Here is a 20,132-nt window from a genome sequence, read left to right as displayed (position 1 = left end):
CTGGTCCCCGTGGGGTGCGGCTGGGGAGAGGGAACTGCAGGGGCCAGTGGGTGTACCAGGGGCCACAGAGGGGCCAGAGCCTCGAGGACTGTTTTAAGGAGTTCAGTCTTTAAAGTGTATGTCCCAAGTTCTAGTGCCAGGTGCTAGCACTGGGCTTGGCACAAGTTTATCCAGTTAAATTGACTACCACGGCCTACCAGGCTCTGCATAATCCGCCTAACGTCTCCCCTCAACCCTCCACCTTGGGCCCCATCCTCCAGCCTTTTATTTGGTGCTAATCATTATCCCACCTCAAGGTCTTTGCTAAGAATGTTCTACAAAAGGGTAGATACTTTTTGTCTCAGCCAGAAAGTCTTTCCTCAGGCCATCTTTTCTAAAGTAGTTTCCACTGTCATTCCAGCAGCCTCCTGTTAGTTTCTTTCTTATCACCTACCATTTGCTTTTTCCTTTCTTCTTCCCGTCTTTAGTCACAACACTGTTTGAGCATGAGGGTAGGGCCATGTCTCTACCTTCATTTCTCTGGCACATAATATATGGCCTAACTCATAGGTAGGTACTCAATATTAATTTGCTGAATGAAAAAAAATTGCTGAATGAGAACGATGCCTTGTATTGTTGCTAAACTCTTCTGAATGCACTCCTTTCCCTTGACTGTAAACCCCTAGAGGACAGAATCTATCAAATATTAGTTTGGAAGCCCCCTTATATTGCAGGCCACTGCCAGAGTATCTGCTGGCTTTGCTGGGTTAGACTTACTATTCACTGATGTAGACCCACTGCCTACGTGCCCAGTGGCACATAGGAGGCATTTCAATAAGCTGAATGAACTTCAAGGTCATTTGTTGCCTGGGCTCATCCAGCTTTTTCCTTCATCCTTCCAACATACTCTCCAGCAAGGCCCATCTTCTCTCCATCTGCATAACATTTGGAGGGAAACCTGCTAAATCCCATTAACACCCAATCATTCCATGTTAACAGTAGCGAAGTTAACACCCAGTCCAGAGGAGTGACTGGGCCAGAATCTTGTTCCTTGAAGTTTATGTGTCTCCACAATGCTGGGCTTAGGAGGGAACAGCTTTTTTCTTCACTCCAAAGATAAACACAGACCCTCTCCCATCACCCCACTTCACTACTGAGGTCAGAAAAGAATGTTGAACAAGACCTGACAGCAGGTTTGTGGGTAAGGAATTTCAACACACAGAGAATAACTTAAAACTGGCCACTGGGTTTAGCTGCTTTTAGAGCCCACCAGCCTCAGTATATCCTCATGGAGTCCCCGTAATTCGTGCCTCACTTCTTGGAGCCCATGCTTGTTATCACCTAAACAAACAGGCTCTTCAGAGTCCAGCCCCAAAGGAACCCCACCTGGCAGGAGGAAGATGTTCCTTCCATCTCCTTCCTAAAGCCCACATTTCAAGTCCTCACCCCATCCTAAAATATGCCTCTTTCCTAGATGACTGACATTGGGAATGTCCAACCCCTTCTAAAGACAGACACACAGACACACACACACACACACACACACACACTAAAGGAGTCCACTGAAGCTTGAAATTTATTACTTTGCTTCCCCCAGCACAGAAGTTAAGACAAACTTCACTACTATCCTTTGTTCCATGATGGAAATTAACAGTGTGTTCCTCTTGACTTTGACCCTTCCTTCTGCCTCTTCCTTGCCTTTTCCATAGTTTTTAAACTGAAGCACTTTGAGATATACATTTACTGGCTATGTGAACATTTTGTAGTTAATCATTAGAGGGATCCTAGACCAATGAAGAAACCCAAACATTTCTATTTTATTCATCCATGGCATGTACTGATCCAGTAACAACTAACTGGAACTTCCTGGAAACATACAGATACTGGATGCTCTTGCAGAGTAGTTAAAAACAGAAGCTATGGATTCAGGCTCACTTGGGTTAGAATCCTGGCTCTGCCATTTCCTAGCTTCAGGCTTCAGCTTTAAGCCCTTGGGCAAGGCATTTAACCACAGTGAGCCTCGGTTTCCCCGCCTAAGACAGGGGGATGATAGTACTGCCTGTAAGAATTATAAAGATTGTTTGGAGGGTTAAAGGACAGACACCATGTGTAAAAGCTGGCAATTGCCAAGCACTTGATATATATTAGCTGCTATTCTATAATCCCATTGGCCAAAATACTGCATATTACCACAGAAACTTGGGCATTTTCTAACAATCTAAGGGAACCCACGACTTGTCCACTTATTTTAATTCTTCTATTTAATTCTCCCATGAATTATATAAGCTCAGTTATATAATAACTTTTATTATATATTCTAAAGAAATAGTAAGGCACAATGTTCACTTACACAATTAACATGCAGTCAGCACTGGGTAACTCAGAGACACAAATGTCAACAATTTTTGTTCAGGCCTCATCTGCATGATACATAAAGTTTTCACTGCTGCTGTGACTCTGCAGACAAGCTTTCAAAGCTGGCCTGCCCACCAGTGGCATCAGAACCATAAGAGAAGCTTAAATAAAACAACAGATTGCTGTCCCCATACCCCCAAAATTCTCATTGAGAAAGTTTGAGGTAGGGCCCATGAACCTCTCATTTCTGCGCCGAATACGAGACACTAGACCACCAGGGAGCTGCTGGATCTCTATTTTTGAAAGGCTTCCCAGGGTGATGTCTACATATGTACAATCAGGCTCTAAAATGCTGATGCAGAGCACGATCGTTTTTTGATTGGATCTGGGCGACTGAGAATAGTGAAACCACAGTTAAAGCACATGTTTTTTTTAGACCCCGAAATTACCGATTAGGTGATGGGTGTTGAGTTTGACAACAGAAAGCATTTCTCCAGTGTGGTCACGGCTTGAGAGAGCCATCAGCTTTCCCCAGGTCGTGGATGGCCTCGTTATCCAGCAGTTCCTTCTTCTTGTCACTTGGTCTCACTGCGTTGTTCAGCATTGCTCTAACCACAGTCATCACTGGCACAGAGTGACCGCTGGCCCAAGATTCTGGTAAGGAGCCAAAGAACTTCCTAATCAACCATTCACCTGGGCGAGATTCTTGCCTATCACATAATAGAACTCTAAAGAGAAAAAGAAGAGCAGAGGAGGAGATGGTAAATTGCATTCAGACCATACAGGATGTTATGGATTGAACTGTGTCCCCCCAAATTCATGAAGCACTAATCCCCAGTGGGATCGTATTTGAAGACACACCTCTAGGGAGGTAATAAAGGTTAAGTTAGGGCAGAAGGATGGGACCCTAATCTGATAGGACTGGTGTCCTTACAGAAAAGGAAGAGATATCAGATATTTCTCTCTTTCTCTCCACTCACACAGAAGAAAGACCATAGGAGGACACAGAGAGAAGAAGCAATGAATCAACAAGCCAGAAGAGAGGCCTCACCCGACACTAACCCTGATGGCACTTTGCCCTTGGACTTGTAGCCTCCCATTCTGCAGTGTTAGTGTTATGGCAGCCCAAACACACTAAGACAGTGCATAAATGGTTTTATTTGGGCACGAAGAGGATTTTAAAGAAGAAGGCAGCCAAGGCTACCCAGAAAATTTCAGACTATTCTGAACCGGGCACCACCAACCGTCTAGCCTTTCCTTCAAAGCTAAAAGTGGGTTCTTCAGAGAAGCAATCTCCCTCCAGCCAACTCTTTCATATCTTAGAAATTTGTCAGCCTCTTCAAATGAAAATCCAGCTTCTAGGGAATAACCAACAGTGGTGTACTCTTAGGCAGTAGGAATACTTACCCGGGCCTAAATATGGAGTAACGATCAAATTTTAACTCTTCAACCCTAGCTTCCACTTCTCCCTGTTAACAAAAAAAAACATTTCTAGTATTTAATCAAGACCAACTTGCTGTAATGCTTAAGAGAGAATAACAAGAAAAACTTGAGGTTTTGAAGACAATCTACTTCTGCAGGTCTCAATACTAGTTAATATCCTCCCCTAGATTTTTAGATTCCAGAGAGTCTGGGAAGTTAAGGAAGAGATCAGTTAATCCTGATATGTAGTAGAGAGTGAAAAAAGATGCACCGAATGAGTAAATGGCTGCATGGTCAGTCCAGCCTGTCATGTGACCTACTGAAACAGATCCAGAGAGTGACACGTTAGGAGTTCAGCCATAAAAGAACTGTCCGTCACTCCAGAATCAGTGCTGCAGGCCAGGGGACCTTAACCTTTTTTGGCTTCCAGGTAGTTTCAGGAGGTCAGAAGAACCACAGACTCCCTTGTATTACTCACTTCCTAACAAAATCCACAACATTTCAAGAGACAGAGCATCTAGATGAGGCTTTAAATTAAATTTGTTGAACAATCCATGAATTTTCACGCCAGGCATCTCTATAAACAGAAATGCCAGAGAAGCTTGGCCACGGGGATGTTTAAAAGGCCTATGAACTAAGCAGCCTGCTCACCGCCGCCTTCTTGGCCTGTTCATACCATTCATTTGGCACTTAACCTACAGCACTGTATATAATCTGCAGTAATACATTTTAATCAATATATTTAAAAAATACATTTTAATCAATGTATTAAAAAGCTTTTTTCAATGAATGATTTTTAATACATTCACAGAGAGTTGTCCCACCTTCACCACAATCTAAATTTAGAATATTTCATCACCCCAGAAGAAACCCCATACCAATTAGCACTCACTCCCATCCCCTCCCGCAAACCCTAGCCAACCATTAATCTTTCTATCTCTAAAGATATGCCTATCCTAGACATTTCCTATAAATTAAGTCATGTAAGTTGTGGCCCTTTGTGACTGGCCTCCCTCATTCAGCATGTTTTCAACGTTCACCCATGCTATAATATGTCATTTCTTTTCATAGTTAAATCAATGTTATTTTGTAGGTATATGCCACATTTTTTTCATCCATGCATCAGCTGCTGGACATTTGAGTTGTTTCTACTCTTTGTCTATGATGAATAATGCTTCTATAAACATTCACATGTAAATTTTTATGAGGGTGCGTTTCTTAGTTGGTTTTTTACAAAGATGTGCTTTGTCTCTATTAGCAACATGTGTACAAGAGTACCAGGCTGAAACTGCTATTCTTAGAAAGGTCTGCTTGCCAGGTTGTCCTTTGGCCTGTGTCTGGGAACTCAGATTTTAGGAGTGTTCCCGTCATTAGCTAACTGATAAAGGTACTTTACTATGCCTAAACTATTTGTACAAACAATGTGGTTTATGCTGAACACTTGCTTTCCTTCTGGAAGTCTGTAATTTTTTTACGCTAAGGGTGCCTATGTGACTGACCCCCATCAAAACCCTGGACTCCTGAGCTCAAGTGAATTTCTCTGGTAGGCAATACTCATTGCTGGAGAAATGAAACACGTGTAACTCCACTGGCAGAAGACCCTTGGAAGCCTGAACCTAGATTCCTCCAGAGCTCACTCCACGCACTTCTTTTTCCCTGCACTGACTCTGCTTTATATTCTTTCATTGTAATACAACATGGCTGTGAACATAACTATATGGCAGTCCTGGGAGGCCTTCTAGCGCATTCCCAAACTTTGGGGCTTGGCTTTTTTACAGTCCCAAACAAGACTGTAATTCCTTGAGGACAAGAACCATACCCAATAATAACATTTAATCTACTCTGGAAAAGTTTAAGTATCGCTGCCTCAAAGTCTCTTCTAATGCTAAGATTCTGGGCTGATCCTCAAGACCAGGGCTGCAACATCTCATTTTATGATGACTAGATAATCAACAGAGGGGAAGACATTGGAAATTATCTTTCAAATCACTCCTGTTTACTAAGTATATCTCTGCAAAAAAGCAGTCCGTGTAGTTATAAAAAATGCATAATATAATGCATTTAATGCATTTTGGCATTACTTAGCATTTTGTATTATTTAGTATTGCCAATTAGCCAGGGTTCTCCAAAGTATACAAAAGATAGAAACATGCACAAACCTTGACTTGCAGATATAAAAAACTGCTTGACTTATCAGCTCCCTTAGAGGACAGCAAGTTGAAATGTTTGCACCCTCCAGCTTTTGCCAGCTCTGCAGACTTCAGGACGTAATCTCGATCAACACGAACAAATCCCTCCTAAGGGTGAAAAGGATGTGAGTTATTTCCCAAAAGCTGTGAGTTCATCTTAAAGATTACTTATCAGCTTGGGTGGCAGGTTAAGAGTCCTTGCGGGGGGGTGGGGGGGGTGGACGAGGATGGGGATCCAAATAAAATGCATCCAAAACAACACGAATGTCAGGCTTAGACCCTGGGAATGACTCCAATATGATGCTCAGGATAGATGTACCAGCTTTAGTAGCAAGGCCAGACTGCAATGAAAAAACAAGGACAATGACACTGAAACACAGACACCAAGAAAATCTGCAAGGAGCAAAAGGAACAATAATATCAGGCTGAGAAACTGGGGTTTTTCGTTGTTGTTTTTTTAATATTTATTTATTTATTAACTTGGCTGCACCAGGTCTTTAGTTGTGGCATGCGGGATCTTCGTTGCAGCGTGCAGGATCTTTGTTGTGGCATGCAGAATCTTTAGTTGAGGCATGTGGGATCTTTAGTTGTGGCATGCGGGATGTAGTTCCCTGACCAGGGATCAAACACTGGCCCCCAGCACGGGGAGCACACAATCTTAACCACTGGACCACCAGGGAAGTCCCTGAGAAACTGTTTTTAGTCTCACATTTCTTTGTCCTTAATCCTTTACAACCTTACCACCCTCTCTCTGTTTTCTCTATTTTTTTGTGTGTCAACTCTAACATAGCAGGGTCTCAAAGGGTGGCAGAGAACACTACCCACGCACTACGAGAACAAAGTCTATCTAATTTCCAATTTCTGTGTATGTTTTACAACATACTTCACATGTTAGTAAGGAGTGCATCTGCAAATTTTTTTTTTACTGACAGGTATATAATCAAGAGTGTTTGGAGACCCCTGGTCTAGATTCAGTCCAGTGAGGGTAGCGGTTGAGTCTTTCCTAATTCACATCTTAGCATCAGTACGTGCCCACCCAGCACATGGCAGGTGCTCCAAAAATATTTGAATAAATGAATAAAAGTCCCGCGAAAGAAGAGAAAAGGTAAATCCAATTAGGAAAAAAAAGAACTAAGTGGCAATCAAAGGAAGAGGGGAGAGGATGGTGCAAACAAGAGAATACAGACTGGTTTCCAGGGCCTAAGGGAAGGACACCGGCCTGTACCCAGACTAGGGAATTCCATGTAGTAACAGCTTCTTGGGACCACCAGAAAGTCTGGCATCCTCAAACTTGGTACAGCTGAAGAGCAGTCTAAAGTCTACTGAAGCTGAACTTCATGGGTACCCACAATTATATAATGAGGTTTCATATAATGAGGATTCCAAATCTGAAGACTGGATTGCTGCCCCAGTGATTTTTTTTAAATTAAAAATCTGCCCTCTGGTAGTTACTGACCCTAAATGTTATATTTTGTATGGAGATATGTATCTTTCATAAGATAGATAGAAGGCACCTTAGGAAACATCACGCCTAATCCCCTCACTGTGGAGATGTGACAACAAGGTCCAGCGATCCAGGAACTACCGGCTAATGAGTGAGATAGCTGAGAGCAGAGTGCAAATTCCTGACTCTCTGAGCCGTGCTCCCCACGGTACTCATGTTCCTTCTTACCTCACACCATCACCAGCTAATAAAAGAACTAATTCATAACTGTGGTAGGCAGAATAATGGCCCCTCAAAGATGTCCATGCCCTAATCCCCATACCTGTGAACGTGTTAGAGGCTACATGGCCAAGGGGAATTAATGTTGCAGGTGGAATTAAGGTTGCTAATCAGCTGACTTTGAAAAAGGTTATTCTGTGGTATCCGACTGGGCCCAATGTAATCAGAAGAGTCCCTAGAGTGGAAAAGGGAAGCAGAAAAGGAGGCTGGAGTTAGGCAACGTGAGTAGCACTTGATCCCCCATTGCTGGCCTTAAAGATGGAGGAAGGGACCATGAACCAAGATATGCAGGTGGTCTTTAGAAGCCAGAAAAGGTGAAGAAAATGGATTCTCCCCTAGAGCCTACAGAAGGAAATCAGCCCTGTCAACACCTTGATTTTATCTCAGCAAAGTCCACATTGGACTGCTAACCTATGAAACTGTAAGATGATAAACTTACGTCGTTTTAAGCCACTAAATTTGAGGCAATTTGTGACAGCAGCAATAGGAAACGAATACAGAATTCAATTCTAAAACAAGGGGCCCAAGCAAACTTCTCAAACTTTGTATTGAAGTAGATCATAAAAGTAAATATATTCTAAGCATAGAGCTGGCTATATAAGCTGTTCATAAACTAATAAATACCTTCTACAACCAGCTCCCAGATCCAGAAATAGAGCACCACCGTTACCCCAAAAGCCCGTCTCGTCCTCATCACTTACGGAGCATTTTTAACGATGTCCACGACCTGCAGGGTAGTGCTGTTCCTCTTTCTTTTTTTTAGGTAATATAAACTTAACTCTTAGCCGGGAATCATCCCCATCTGCTTCTGTACCCAGAAGCAGATCTGTGTCGTAGACTTTGACATTCAATCCTAATAACGGTCTGCTTCTATGTCGTAGACTTTGACACTCAATCCTAATAACGGACTCGGCGACCTGTCCTACACACCGATTGAAACTCATGTTGTTGCTCTCTTAAATCAGCATGCAGCAAACCAGTTTTAATCCTCAGCACATCCGGAGAGTGGGCTGTGATTGATCTCCTTAGAGCCATTCTCTGGATTGAGATTTTTACATGTGCTCAAAATGTGCCAAGAAAAACAACCCAAAACGACCTAAAAAAATTCTAAAACACTATTTGTCTTCCACATCTATTTTCTTCCCCTCACTCCAATTCACCAGAACTCTGATTTTGATAACAGGTTCATTATTCCCAATAAAATTACATTGTTGACTAGTGAAATAGATTCCTTTCTGTTGCTGCTGCTGGTTTAGCACTATTTCTTGGAAGGATTATTAGAGTTGTCTCTGTTAAAATGTTTCTTCTTTCATCGGTGTCTTTAAAAATACGGGAAAGCTTCAGCCAATCACAAGGCTCTAGACCGACGCTGTCCCTCTCACTTAATCCAGGGCCAGTAAAGGGATAATTTGATTAAACTGAGACCCCAATTTATCTGGCTTTAGTTCTGGATCAACCACTCCTTAATAGAGTCCTGCAGTCTCCAATTGTTTGATGAAAATTAAAGTGACATAAATACCATGAGACTTTTACAATCTGATTAGTCAGCTAAGGCACATCAATACCACCCCAGCCATCAGCCTCTGGCGTCCCTCCTTTCACCCGCCTGGCAAAGGACTGACAACGGCTCCGGGCAGGACGAGCGCCCACGCTGCTGCAGAGACCCTCACACTTAGCCCATCATCCCTGCTCAATGGGTCCTGTCGACAAGGTGCCCATACCTTTCTTCACTGCTGTTCTCTGGACAAAGCTCAATACTGTTTTATTAGCAATCAATGGCTGTTAATCCAAAACGATTTCACAAATCCTCTGAGCCCTCAAGCTGATTATAAATACGCATCATTCCAAGCCCACAAACTTTGAATTTCACTTCCCCCACCCTGATGCGTGGCCTTTTAACTGGTGAATGAAACTCAAAAGCAAAGGGGTCAATGGCTTTCAAGGACTCAGAAGCCAAACTTAAACGTGGATCCCGGACACTTACTCAGAGATACCGACACACACTGATTTTCTCTGGAGTGAGGAAGACTCCCTTTGTAGATAGAAAGGAGCTATCTTTAAGATATTATTAAACCCTTTCTTGTTCTCTAGCAGCTCAAATAAAAGAATAGAAAAACAAACTAAAACAAGCTACTCCATATCCCAGAAACACAATTTTCAGAAAAACCATATTTAGTTTCCCCAACCATATGGCAGAAAAAAAGATGTCTCTTCTGAGAGCATTAAGTCCATTATGTCTTTATGATTCCACAGTTGGTGTGTGTTACTCTAAGACAGGAATCAGAGTCCTTCTAGAAAAAGGAAATGATTAAATAAATTCCCACTATAAATTTCCTTTCCCAGCACCTGCTCGAAAAAATAAACACAATATACTGATATGACACAGCAGAGATGTCTTCATGGGCTCTACAAACATCTAGGTAGACAAATTCTCTACTTACTCTTTATTTTAAGTCTTATGAAAATCCAAAGCTACTAAGTATTCCTTCTAATATTCTTTACCAATGCCTGCAAACTGGGAACACTGTGGCTTAAGAACACCTCATCCTGATAAGGTATTTCAGCATTGACAAGCAAGCAGGCAGGAATGAGTCAAGGTCAACAAGACCCTTTCCCAAGAAGGGAGGATTTCATTCCACAAAGGGTCCCACTTGGCCATATTTCTGCTTCAGATTGTTTCTCCTTCACTCCCTTTTCAATTCAACCCTATAAATTAGACTAGAAAACAGAGACACTGACAAACAACAAATGGTATGACCTGAGACCCCATTTATTTGTGTCCTGGAGGGCACGTCTATATTTGATGTACAGAGGGGGAACCAAGATCTTGGTTAGAGAAAGAGCTCTGGAGAGAAAAATAAAATCTTATAGATGCAGAGGATTCCTGAGTCAATCTCTATGTTATCACACATTTTTTTCCATTTGGGGCATTCCTTTCTTTCTGTTTTGAAAGTCAGAGAGTTCTGCAGGCCAAAGGGGCTTCGGTGGTCACCACCCTCTCAGTACAGACAAGGAGACAGGGGCCCACAGAAGCTAACCAGCATACCCAAGGTCCCACAGCCATTTGGTACCCAAACAGAGGCTATGATCTGGGTCTCACGAAACATCTGGGACCTCACCACTTCACAAGCCCCCTCCTAGACATCAAATAAAATAGTATAGGTGACAACAGGGCTTGGCAAACTTTCCCTATAAACGGTGAGACAGTAAATATTTTCAAATTTGCAGGCCTCTATTGCAATTACACAGCTCTGCCATCATTGTGCAAATGTAGCCACTAATAATATATAAAGTAATGAGAATGTTCCAATAAAACTTTATTTATGGATACTGAAATGTGAATTTCTTATATTCTCATGTGTCATGACACATTAGTCCTCTTGGAAAATTTTTAACCATTTAAAAATATAAAAACATTCTTATTACCACTGATGAATATAGATGCAAAATCCTCAACAAAATACTAGCCAACAGAATCCAACAACACACTGAAAGGATCATATACCATGATCAAGTGGGATTTATCCCAGAGATACAAGGATTCTACAATATATGCAAATCAATCAGTGTGATACACCATATTAACAAACTGAAGAATAAAAACCATATGATCATCTCAATAGATGCAAAAAAAGCTTTTGACAAAATTCAACACCCATTTATGATAAAAACTCTCCAGAAAGTGGGCATAGAGGGAACCTACCTCAACATAATAAAAGCCATATACGACAAATCCACAGCAAACATCATTCTCAATGGTGAAAAACTGAAAGCACTTCCTCTAAAATCAGTAACAAGATAAGGATGTCCACTCTCGCCACTATTATTCAACATAGTTTTGGAAGTCCTAGCCACAGCAATCAGAGAAGAAAAAGAAATAAAAGGAATACAAACTGGAAAAGAAGAAGTAAAACTGTCACTGTTTGCAGATGACATGATATATCCATAGAGAATCCAAAAGATGCCACCAGAAAACTACTAGAGCTAATCAATGAATTTGGTAGAGTAGCAGGATACAAAATTAATGCACAGAAATCTCTTGCATTCCTATACACTAACAACGAAAGATCAGGAAGAGAAATTAAGGAAACAATCCCGTTAACCATTGCAACAAAAAGAATAAAATACCTAGGAATAAACCTACCTAAGGAGGTAAAAGACCTGTATGCAAAAAACTATAAGACACTGATGAAAGAAATCAAAGATGACACAAACAGATGGAGAAATATACCATGTTCTTGGATTGGAAGAATCAATACTGTGAAAATGACTATACTACCCAAAACAATCGACAGATTCAATGCAATCCCCATCAAATTACCAGTGGCATTTTTTACAGAACTAGAACAAAAAATCTTAAAATGTGTATCAAGACACAAAAAACCCCAAATAGCCAAAGCAGTCTTGAGAAAGAAAAATGGAGCTGTAGGAATCAGACTCCCTGACTTCAGACTATACTACAAAGCTACAGTAATCAAGAAAGTATGGTATTGGCACAAAACAGAAATATGGATCAATGGAACAGGATAGAAAGCCCAGAGATAAACCCATGCACCCATGGTCAACTAATCTATGACAAAGGAGGCAAGGATACACAATGGAGAAAAGACAGTCTCTTCAATAAGTGGTGCTGGGAAAACTGGACAGCTACATGTAAAAGAATGAAATTAGAACACTCCCTAACACCATACACAAAAATAAACTCAAAATGGATTAGAGACCTAAATGTAAGACTGGACACTATAAAACTCTTAGAGAAAAACATAGGAAGAACAGTCTTTGACATAAATCACAGCAAGATCTTTTTTGATTCACCTCCTAGAGTAATGGAAATAAAAACAAAAATAAACAAATGGGACCTAATGAAACTTAGAAGATTTTGCAAAGCAAAGGAAACTACAAACAAGTTGAAAAGACAACCCTCAGAATGGGAGAAAATATTTGCAAACGAATCAACGGACAAAGGATTAATCTCCAAAATATATAAACAGCTCATGCAGCTCAATATCAAAAAAACAAACAACCCAATCAAAAACTGGGCAGAAGAGCTAAATAGACATTTCTCCAAAGAAGACATACAGATGGCCAAGAAGCACATGAAAAGCTGCTCAACATCACTAATTATTAGAGAAATGCAAATCAAAACTACAATGAGGTATCAGCTCACACCAGTTAGAATGGGCATCATCAGAAAATCTACAAACAACAAATGCTGGAGAGGGTGTGGAGAAAAGGGAACACTCTTGCACTGTTGGTGGGAATGTAAATTGATACAGCCACTATGGAGAACAGTGTGGAGGTTCCTTAAAAAACTACAAATAGAACTCCCATATGACCCAGCAATCCCACTACTGGGCATATACCCTGAGAAAACCGTATTTCAAAAAGAGTCATGTACCACAATGTTCACTGCAGCTCTATTTACAACAGCCAGGACATGGAAGCAATCTAAGTGTCCATCAACAGATGAATGGATAAAGAAGATGTGGCACATACATACAATGGAATATTACTCAGCCATAAAAAGAAATGAAATTGAGTTATTTGTAGTGAGGTGGATGGACCTAGAGTCTGTCCTACAGAGTGAAGTAAGTCAGAAAAAGAAAAACAAATACTGTATACTAACATATACATATGGAATCTTAAAAAAATAAATAAATAAAAAAGTTGTGAAGAACTTAGGGGCAGGACAGGAATAAAGGCACAGACGTAGAGAATGGACTTGAGGACATGGGGAGGGGGAAGGGTAAGATGGGACGAAGTGAGAGAGTGGCATGGACATATATACACTACGAAATGTAAAACAGATAGCTAGTGGGAAGCAGCCACATAGCACAGGGAGATCAGCTCAGTGCTTTGTGACTACCTAGAGGGGTGGGATAGGGAGGGTGGGAGGGAGGAGATATGGGGATATATGTATATGTATAGCTGATTCACTTTGTTATAAAGCAGAAACTAACATACCATTGTAGAGCAATTATACTCCAATAAAGATGTTAAAAATAAAAACTTTAAAGTGGAAAAAAAAAAAAAAAGACACATGCACCCCAATGTTCACTGCAGTACTATTTACAATAGCCAGGACATGGAAGCAACCTAAATGCCCATCGACAGACAAATGGATAAAGAAGATGTGGTACATAAATACAATGGAATATTACTCAGCCATAAAAAGGAAAGAAATTGGGTTATTTGTAGAGACATGGATGGATCTAGAGACTGTCACACAGAGTGAAGTAAGTCAGAAAGAGAAAAACAAATATTGTATATTAACGCATATATGTGGAACCTAGAAAAATGGTACAGATGAACCTTTTTGCAGGGCAGAAATAGAGACACAGATGTAGAGAACAAACGTATGGACACCAAGGGGGGAAAGTGTGTGGGGTGGTGGTGGTGGGATGGATTGGGAAATTGGGATTGATATATATACACTAATATGTCTAAAATAGATAACTAATAAGAACCTGCTGCATAAAAAAATAAATTAAATTCAAAAATTCAAAAGAAAAAGAACTTCAAAAAAATAAATAAATAAAAAATTAAAATACACAAACATTCTTAGCTCAGGGGCTGTTCAAAAACAGGCAGGCTGTATCTGGCCCACAGTCTGTAGTTTACAAGCCCCTGGATTAGAAGAGTGTATCATTTGAATCAGAGGCCACGAGACTTTAATGATGCCTAATAAGTGTGACAATGGCTGCATTCATCACATTAATGGCATCGTCCACTCGACAGACTACAAGAGCCTGGACTTCTGGAGCCTGTGCCTACCAGGTGAGGAGACAAATGAAAAGGTGAAACTAAATCACACCCCCTCAAACTCACTAACCAAATCCTTCTCTTAATAAGGGGAAAGCACCATTCTCTGGCCCCTGTGAGGTTTTGCTCTTCACTTATGGCCAATGTAGATCTGGTTTTCAAAGGGTATTTCAACCGTCACTAGCACATAAGTTACTTACCACAGCAAGGTGAAGGCTATCTGGGACAACAGTACCTGGAAACCCAGCAGGCGAAGAGGACTAATACTGTCTAATGCATCCAGAAAGCAGGTCCAACAAGAAGAAAAGGTTGGCTGCATCAGAATCCCCCAGGAAGCATGTTAAAAATAGGCTTCCAACCTTAGAGATTCTGATCCAGTAGATCTGGATTAGGGCCAAGTCACAGTCACTGCATTCAATAGACAACTATGGCTTGTGAATGTGAAAAGAAAGATTAGCATCTAACCAGCTACTGCTAAAGAAAATGGTTTTCCAAGCAGCTGAAGAAAGCTAACCGACCTATCCCTAGCACCAGTGTCAAAAGAAATCTGGGCAGACTGAATTTTATGGGTTGCAATGTTACCCCCTCAAAATTCCTGTGTTGAAGTCCTAACCTCCAGTACCTCAGAATGTGACCTTATTTGCAGATGTAATTAGTTAAGATGAGGTCATTCCAAGTAGGGTGGTTCTTAATCCAGTTTGACTAGTGTTGTTATAATAAGGAGAAATTTGGACATAGCCACAGGCACGTAGGAAAAACACCATGTGAAGAGACACAGAGAGAAGGCAGCCACCTACAAGTCAAGGAGAGAAGCCTGGAAAAGATCCTTCCCTCTCAGCCCTCAGAAAGAACCAATCCTGACAACACCTCCACCTCAGACTTCTAGGCTTGGGAACTGTGAGACAGAAAATGTCTGTTGTTTAAGTCACCTTGATTATGCTTTTTTGTTATAACATCCATCCCCAGCAAATTAAACTGAAGGTCATAGGGAAATAAGCAGGCTACTCATAGGATTTCAACACTGAGACAGAAACCCTGAATTTCTTGAAGTTGCTAAAGTAAAATGCGGGCTGCTCCAGTTACAAAACAGCTACAGAATGACACTAGGCTTGCCACCAGCTTTGCAATACCCATCTGATGCTCTCTTTTTTTTTACAGAGAACGCTGCCGACCAGAATACCAGGTGGAGTGAGCTTGGAAATCCACACACCCTCCCCCCACTCAAACAACTATTATTACCTAGCCACTTGTGAATCGTCACCTCTTTTAAACTGCCTGAAGTTATCACAACCTCCAAACTTCATCCAATCTAAATTACCTTCAAATTAAAAAAAAAAAAAAAAAGACTTTCTGGAGGAAATGTCAGCTTATTTTCTGTCACTATCCTCTTAAACCATTTGAGCTCTAACTTATTTCTGAGATTATACTTCGTTTACCAGTCTTTTCTCTTGCTTCCTCGTTAATTACTTTTATCTTTCCAAACTGATTTTGGAGAACAAAAGGTATTTCGTTTCCGGGTGGAGAACCAACTCCATCTAAAAAAATATTCTGGATAGGGAAGACATCCAACGCCTCTGATTAAAATTGCATTACGCGATTTGGAGGCAACAAAGCAACTGAGACTTTCCCCTGGAGCGCCCTCTAATGAGATTTGCCTTAGGTCATGAAAATCAACTGCTCTATGCCTAACGCAGTAGTGTTCTTATTTCTTATTTCCCTGAGTCACCACCAAAGTCAGGTTGGCACTTGAGACAATGTAACCTTCGGTGTACTAGAACAAAAGTTTTTCAATGCTGTCAGAGGGCACATGCCTTGTGACTGTCCCTGGGACAGAAAAGACTGCAGGAGCTGATCAGCAGGAAAGTGACCCTTCCTAGGAGAGATAATGTGCCAATTCCCGGGAGAGTCAACTTCTCGATAATCCACACTTCCCAGCACAGAGTTCAAAACTCAGATGTGTTCCCACGGCGCATGGTAGCACTACAGAAGATTTGGAAATTTGTCCCTACTGAAAGCATAAATAGAATTATTCTCTGGATCACCAGAAAGCCCAGAGAAATACATCTGAGCCTAACTCCTTGGTTGGTATAAACCAATAGTTCTGTGCTCTCCAAATGATTCTGATGCATGGGCCTGTTTATAAACCTATGGTAAGCCCCCATGGCAGCATCATGGTTCTGCATGTTTAAAAGACATGTTTAACTCCAGCAAGTAAATTTTGTCAAAGGGATAAACTATAGTCAAGGTATAAATTAAATAAGATGTACGTATTAACACTTGCCCAGGATCTACATAGTAAGCTATGATTTCTAACTATGTAGTAAAATTTGACTTCTATACAGGGGCCGAAGCAATTTAGAACATCATTAAAAAAAGAATAAAATGTGTGTTAGGACAGTTCTGCGTCAGTTAAGGCTGAATCACCACTGGGGTTGAATCATCGCTGGAGGCTGAGTCATCACCGGAGGCTAGCTGAATCGTGCCTCTGTTCTGATGTTCTAGCCCAGAAGTTTAAAGCTTGGCATGAAAACAGGTTGAAGCAAATCACTCAAGTGAGAGAGAATGCTTTAAGTTTAAGACATTTATAAAGAAACCAAAATAACTTACTGCTAAGAGCATGAGCCAGTTACTTTTACTCAGACATAATGGTTTGCGTAAGTCAGGGCAAGTAGTGACCACGATATCTGCAAAAGGCAAGACCATGTAAATATTTATGACATCTCCAGCACACAGGCCTGAACTCAAGGATTATGCTGAAGGAAAGATGAACTTATAAGTACTATTCAAAGTATAGCAAAGGCTAGGGCAGTATATGGAATCTTAAATGATAAGAGCTAATTTACACTTAAGCACAGCAAATATAAAGCAAAAGAGGGAGCAAAAATGGAATCTTCGACATTACTGACCAGAGAAAGGGGAAAAGGGTAGATTCCTTCCTTACCGCCCCAGCTTTCTTTCTGGTGGTACCTAGGCAACAGAATCCAACATCATGACCTTGAAAGGCAGAAGCGTAGTCATCCAATTTCTCAAAGTCCACTACTTCTTGATTCTAGACAACAAAGACATAGTTGTATATGACTTGATGTTATTAAAACAAAACAAAAAAACAGACAAAAATACCCCCTCTAGATTTAAAGAATGACAGAACATTACTAAAGAGTCCACCCACTTAACATCAAATTTTGCAAGCTCATTTTCTCCCACCAAAAAGCAATTAATCTGAATTCAAAAATCAACAATGTAAAAAAAAAAAATCAACAATGTACTTATACGTCCACAGTCCACACAATTGGACTAGGTGTGATCTAGATCTTTAAAGTCAGGTTCAATTATAATTTTCTCTCTGGAAAAATAAAAGACCTGTCTGTATACTACCAGGAGAAATACCAATGAGGTATAATGTTGGGGAAGGAACTGGTGTTTGGAGTCTCAAAACCTAGGCTTGAGTCTTGGGTCTGCTACTTACTAGGCATGTTAATAATCCTGGCCAAGTTACTTATATGTCTCAGTTTCTTCAGCAGTAAAATGTGAACGATAATCTTTCCCTCAGTCTACACCACGACCCACCTGCATTAGAATCAGTCAGCAGGTGCTTGACAAAAAGGCATATTCCTAGGTCTCACACCAATACTCCTGAATCCGAAACTGCACTTTTAATAAGCACCCTCGGTAATTCTCATGCCCATGGAAATTTAAGAACCTCCATCTAACCTCTTAAGTTTGTTGTGAAGCTTAAAAATGAAAAGTTTGGGAAGTTCCCATCATTCAGGACTTTAAATAAAACGTTGCTTTCCCTCTCTACTATTGACTCTTTCAAAAGCATTTTCCTGGCACCATACCCAATGCTGAAGAAACGTATGTTTACAAAAAGTGCCTGACCAAAAGAGGCGCCACCAAAACTCAACTGTCAAAACACAGAACTCGATTTCAGTTTCTAATGACCAGAGGTGTCTGACATGCCCCCACGAAGCCAGACGATGAAGATCACATATTACCTGCCTAAGTCTGAACAAAGATGTCCATTTTAACAGAAAAGTCCTGAGGGACCAAAGACATATGCAAAATGACCTGATCATGGACCTGCAGGAGTCATGAACATTTATTTGTGAGACCGTTTGTTATTTGGAATGTTCCACCTGTGGGTCCAGGTTGGGGGGGGGTCTCAGAATTACACTATAGTTTAATTTACTACAGTTCACAAATAACTCCATTTACAAGGGGAAAGGAATCTCCACCAAGCTCAGGTTTCAAATATTTAGGGGATTAACACCAGACTGAAGTCTGGTCTATCAGTGGGTTAAACACGAAAAGTGTAAGTGACAGGAAAGGGACTATTCCACTTACAGACACAAGCCTGCAGCCCTTAGAAGTCAGGCAGGGCAAATTCTTGTAGGTGAATAACCCCACCTCTCAGTGCCATAGACCTTTCCCCCTCTGCAAAGCAATTTCTGATTCGCTAACTTTAGTGTGTAGTGGACAGGTAGACAAAACAAGCAATGGGGTTGAGAAAATTACCCAAGGTCACAGGGCTTTTTTTCTAGAAGCCAGCTTAAAGGACCCTGGAAGCATGGCTCTTCTCTGTCTCCCTAGACCCCCTTACACTTAGGCCCCATTTTATGGGGGCAAAGCCTGAGAGAAGGGCTTTGTCCAAGGCCTGGCAATGAGGGGGAGGCCCACCTGGACCTACAATCCAGCTTCCAGTAAGGCCTCTCACAGACCAATCGTGGTCACGCTCTGAACACCTCCTGCCGCCATTGCAGGGCAACGTTCAGCCTTGCAGCATAAAATATGCTCACTCTGAAGAACCACTGCGGGTACATTTTTGAGTCCCAGCTCAAATACCCACCACGTTTTTATACGCTTCCTCGTCGAAGGTGAGCTTCCTCCGGCCAATCAGCGTGACTTTGGAAAACAGGCCCTGCTCCAGGATTTCTTTCAAGAGCACTCTGCCGGTTTCCCCGCTGGCACCCAAAATAAAGACGGATTTATTCTGCATCCTGAAGTCTTCCTGAAGCCTCGGTAGTGCTTCTGTCTCGGCCATGCTACAGAAATAACATTAACAGGTGCTGGTCTCGGGATATTTAAAGGGACAGCCGTGCTCACCCTCGGAACAAAGGTTATTTGTTCTGGAGGAAGATACGGTTATTCTCTGCAGTCTGGGCGCGGGGGAAAGTGCAGAGTCACCCTCAAGGCGGGGCGCCGTATTTGGTTACCGCTTCTGAGCCAACGCACACCTTGGAAGGGGCTGGAACAGGGAATGTGCCCGGGTACCAGGAGGCCTCGTTCCCCCACGGTGTCCCCGACTCCGGCCCCTCCTGCCTCCGCCCGCAGGGGCGCGGAGCCCAGCTTGGTCCCCCACGCGGAGGGTTTACCTGGAGCCGGCCGCCGGCCCCGCGTCCTCAGGCTGCAGCAGGAGCAGCGCGACCACCAGCGCCGCCGCCGCCGCCAACGCAGCGCTCAGGGCTGCGGGCCGGGACATCCGGCCATCCCTCCGCCCAGGAGCTTCCCTCCCCTCGCCCGACTCTGCGGGGCCCCTCCCCGGTCCGCGCCTACCCGACTTCATCTTCCGGGTGACTTTGCTCTATCGCTGCTCACCCCGCCCACAGGGGCGGGATGTGGAGGGGTGGCCCGCCCGTGGACCAGAGTGTGCCTGGGCGCCGGCGTGGGGGGCCCAGAGCACGTGCGCAGCACCAGGCTAGGTA

At 42.1% G+C, this 20,132-nt stretch overlaps 1 protein-coding gene across 1 annotated transcript; it reads right to left on the bottom strand.

Moving 5' to 3' along the window:
• Positions 1–2,836: 2,836 nt before the first annotated feature.
• Positions 2,837–19,909, bottom strand: HTATIP2 (HIV-1 Tat interactive protein 2). The gene is made up of 6 exons (XM_065882915.1): positions 19,803–19,909; positions 19,277–19,472; positions 17,372–17,479; positions 5,916–6,053; positions 3,742–3,803; positions 2,837–3,062 (listed from the first exon to the last, which is right to left on the bottom strand). Exons 1-6 carry the CDS (start codon positions 19,907–19,909, stop codon positions 2,837–2,839), a joined length of 837 nt encoding a protein of 278 aa, XP_065738987.1.
• Positions 19,910–20,132: the final 223 nt, after the last annotated feature.

This window comes from Phocoena phocoena, chromosome 8, assembly GCF_963924675.1.
Source record: "Phocoena phocoena chromosome 8, mPhoPho1.1, whole genome shotgun sequence".
Lineage (NCBI taxonomy): Eukaryota > Metazoa > Chordata > Mammalia > Artiodactyla > Phocoenidae > Phocoena > Phocoena phocoena.
The sequence above is the reverse complement of the archived record's forward strand: the minus strand, read 5'-3'. Positions and strand labels throughout refer to the sequence as shown.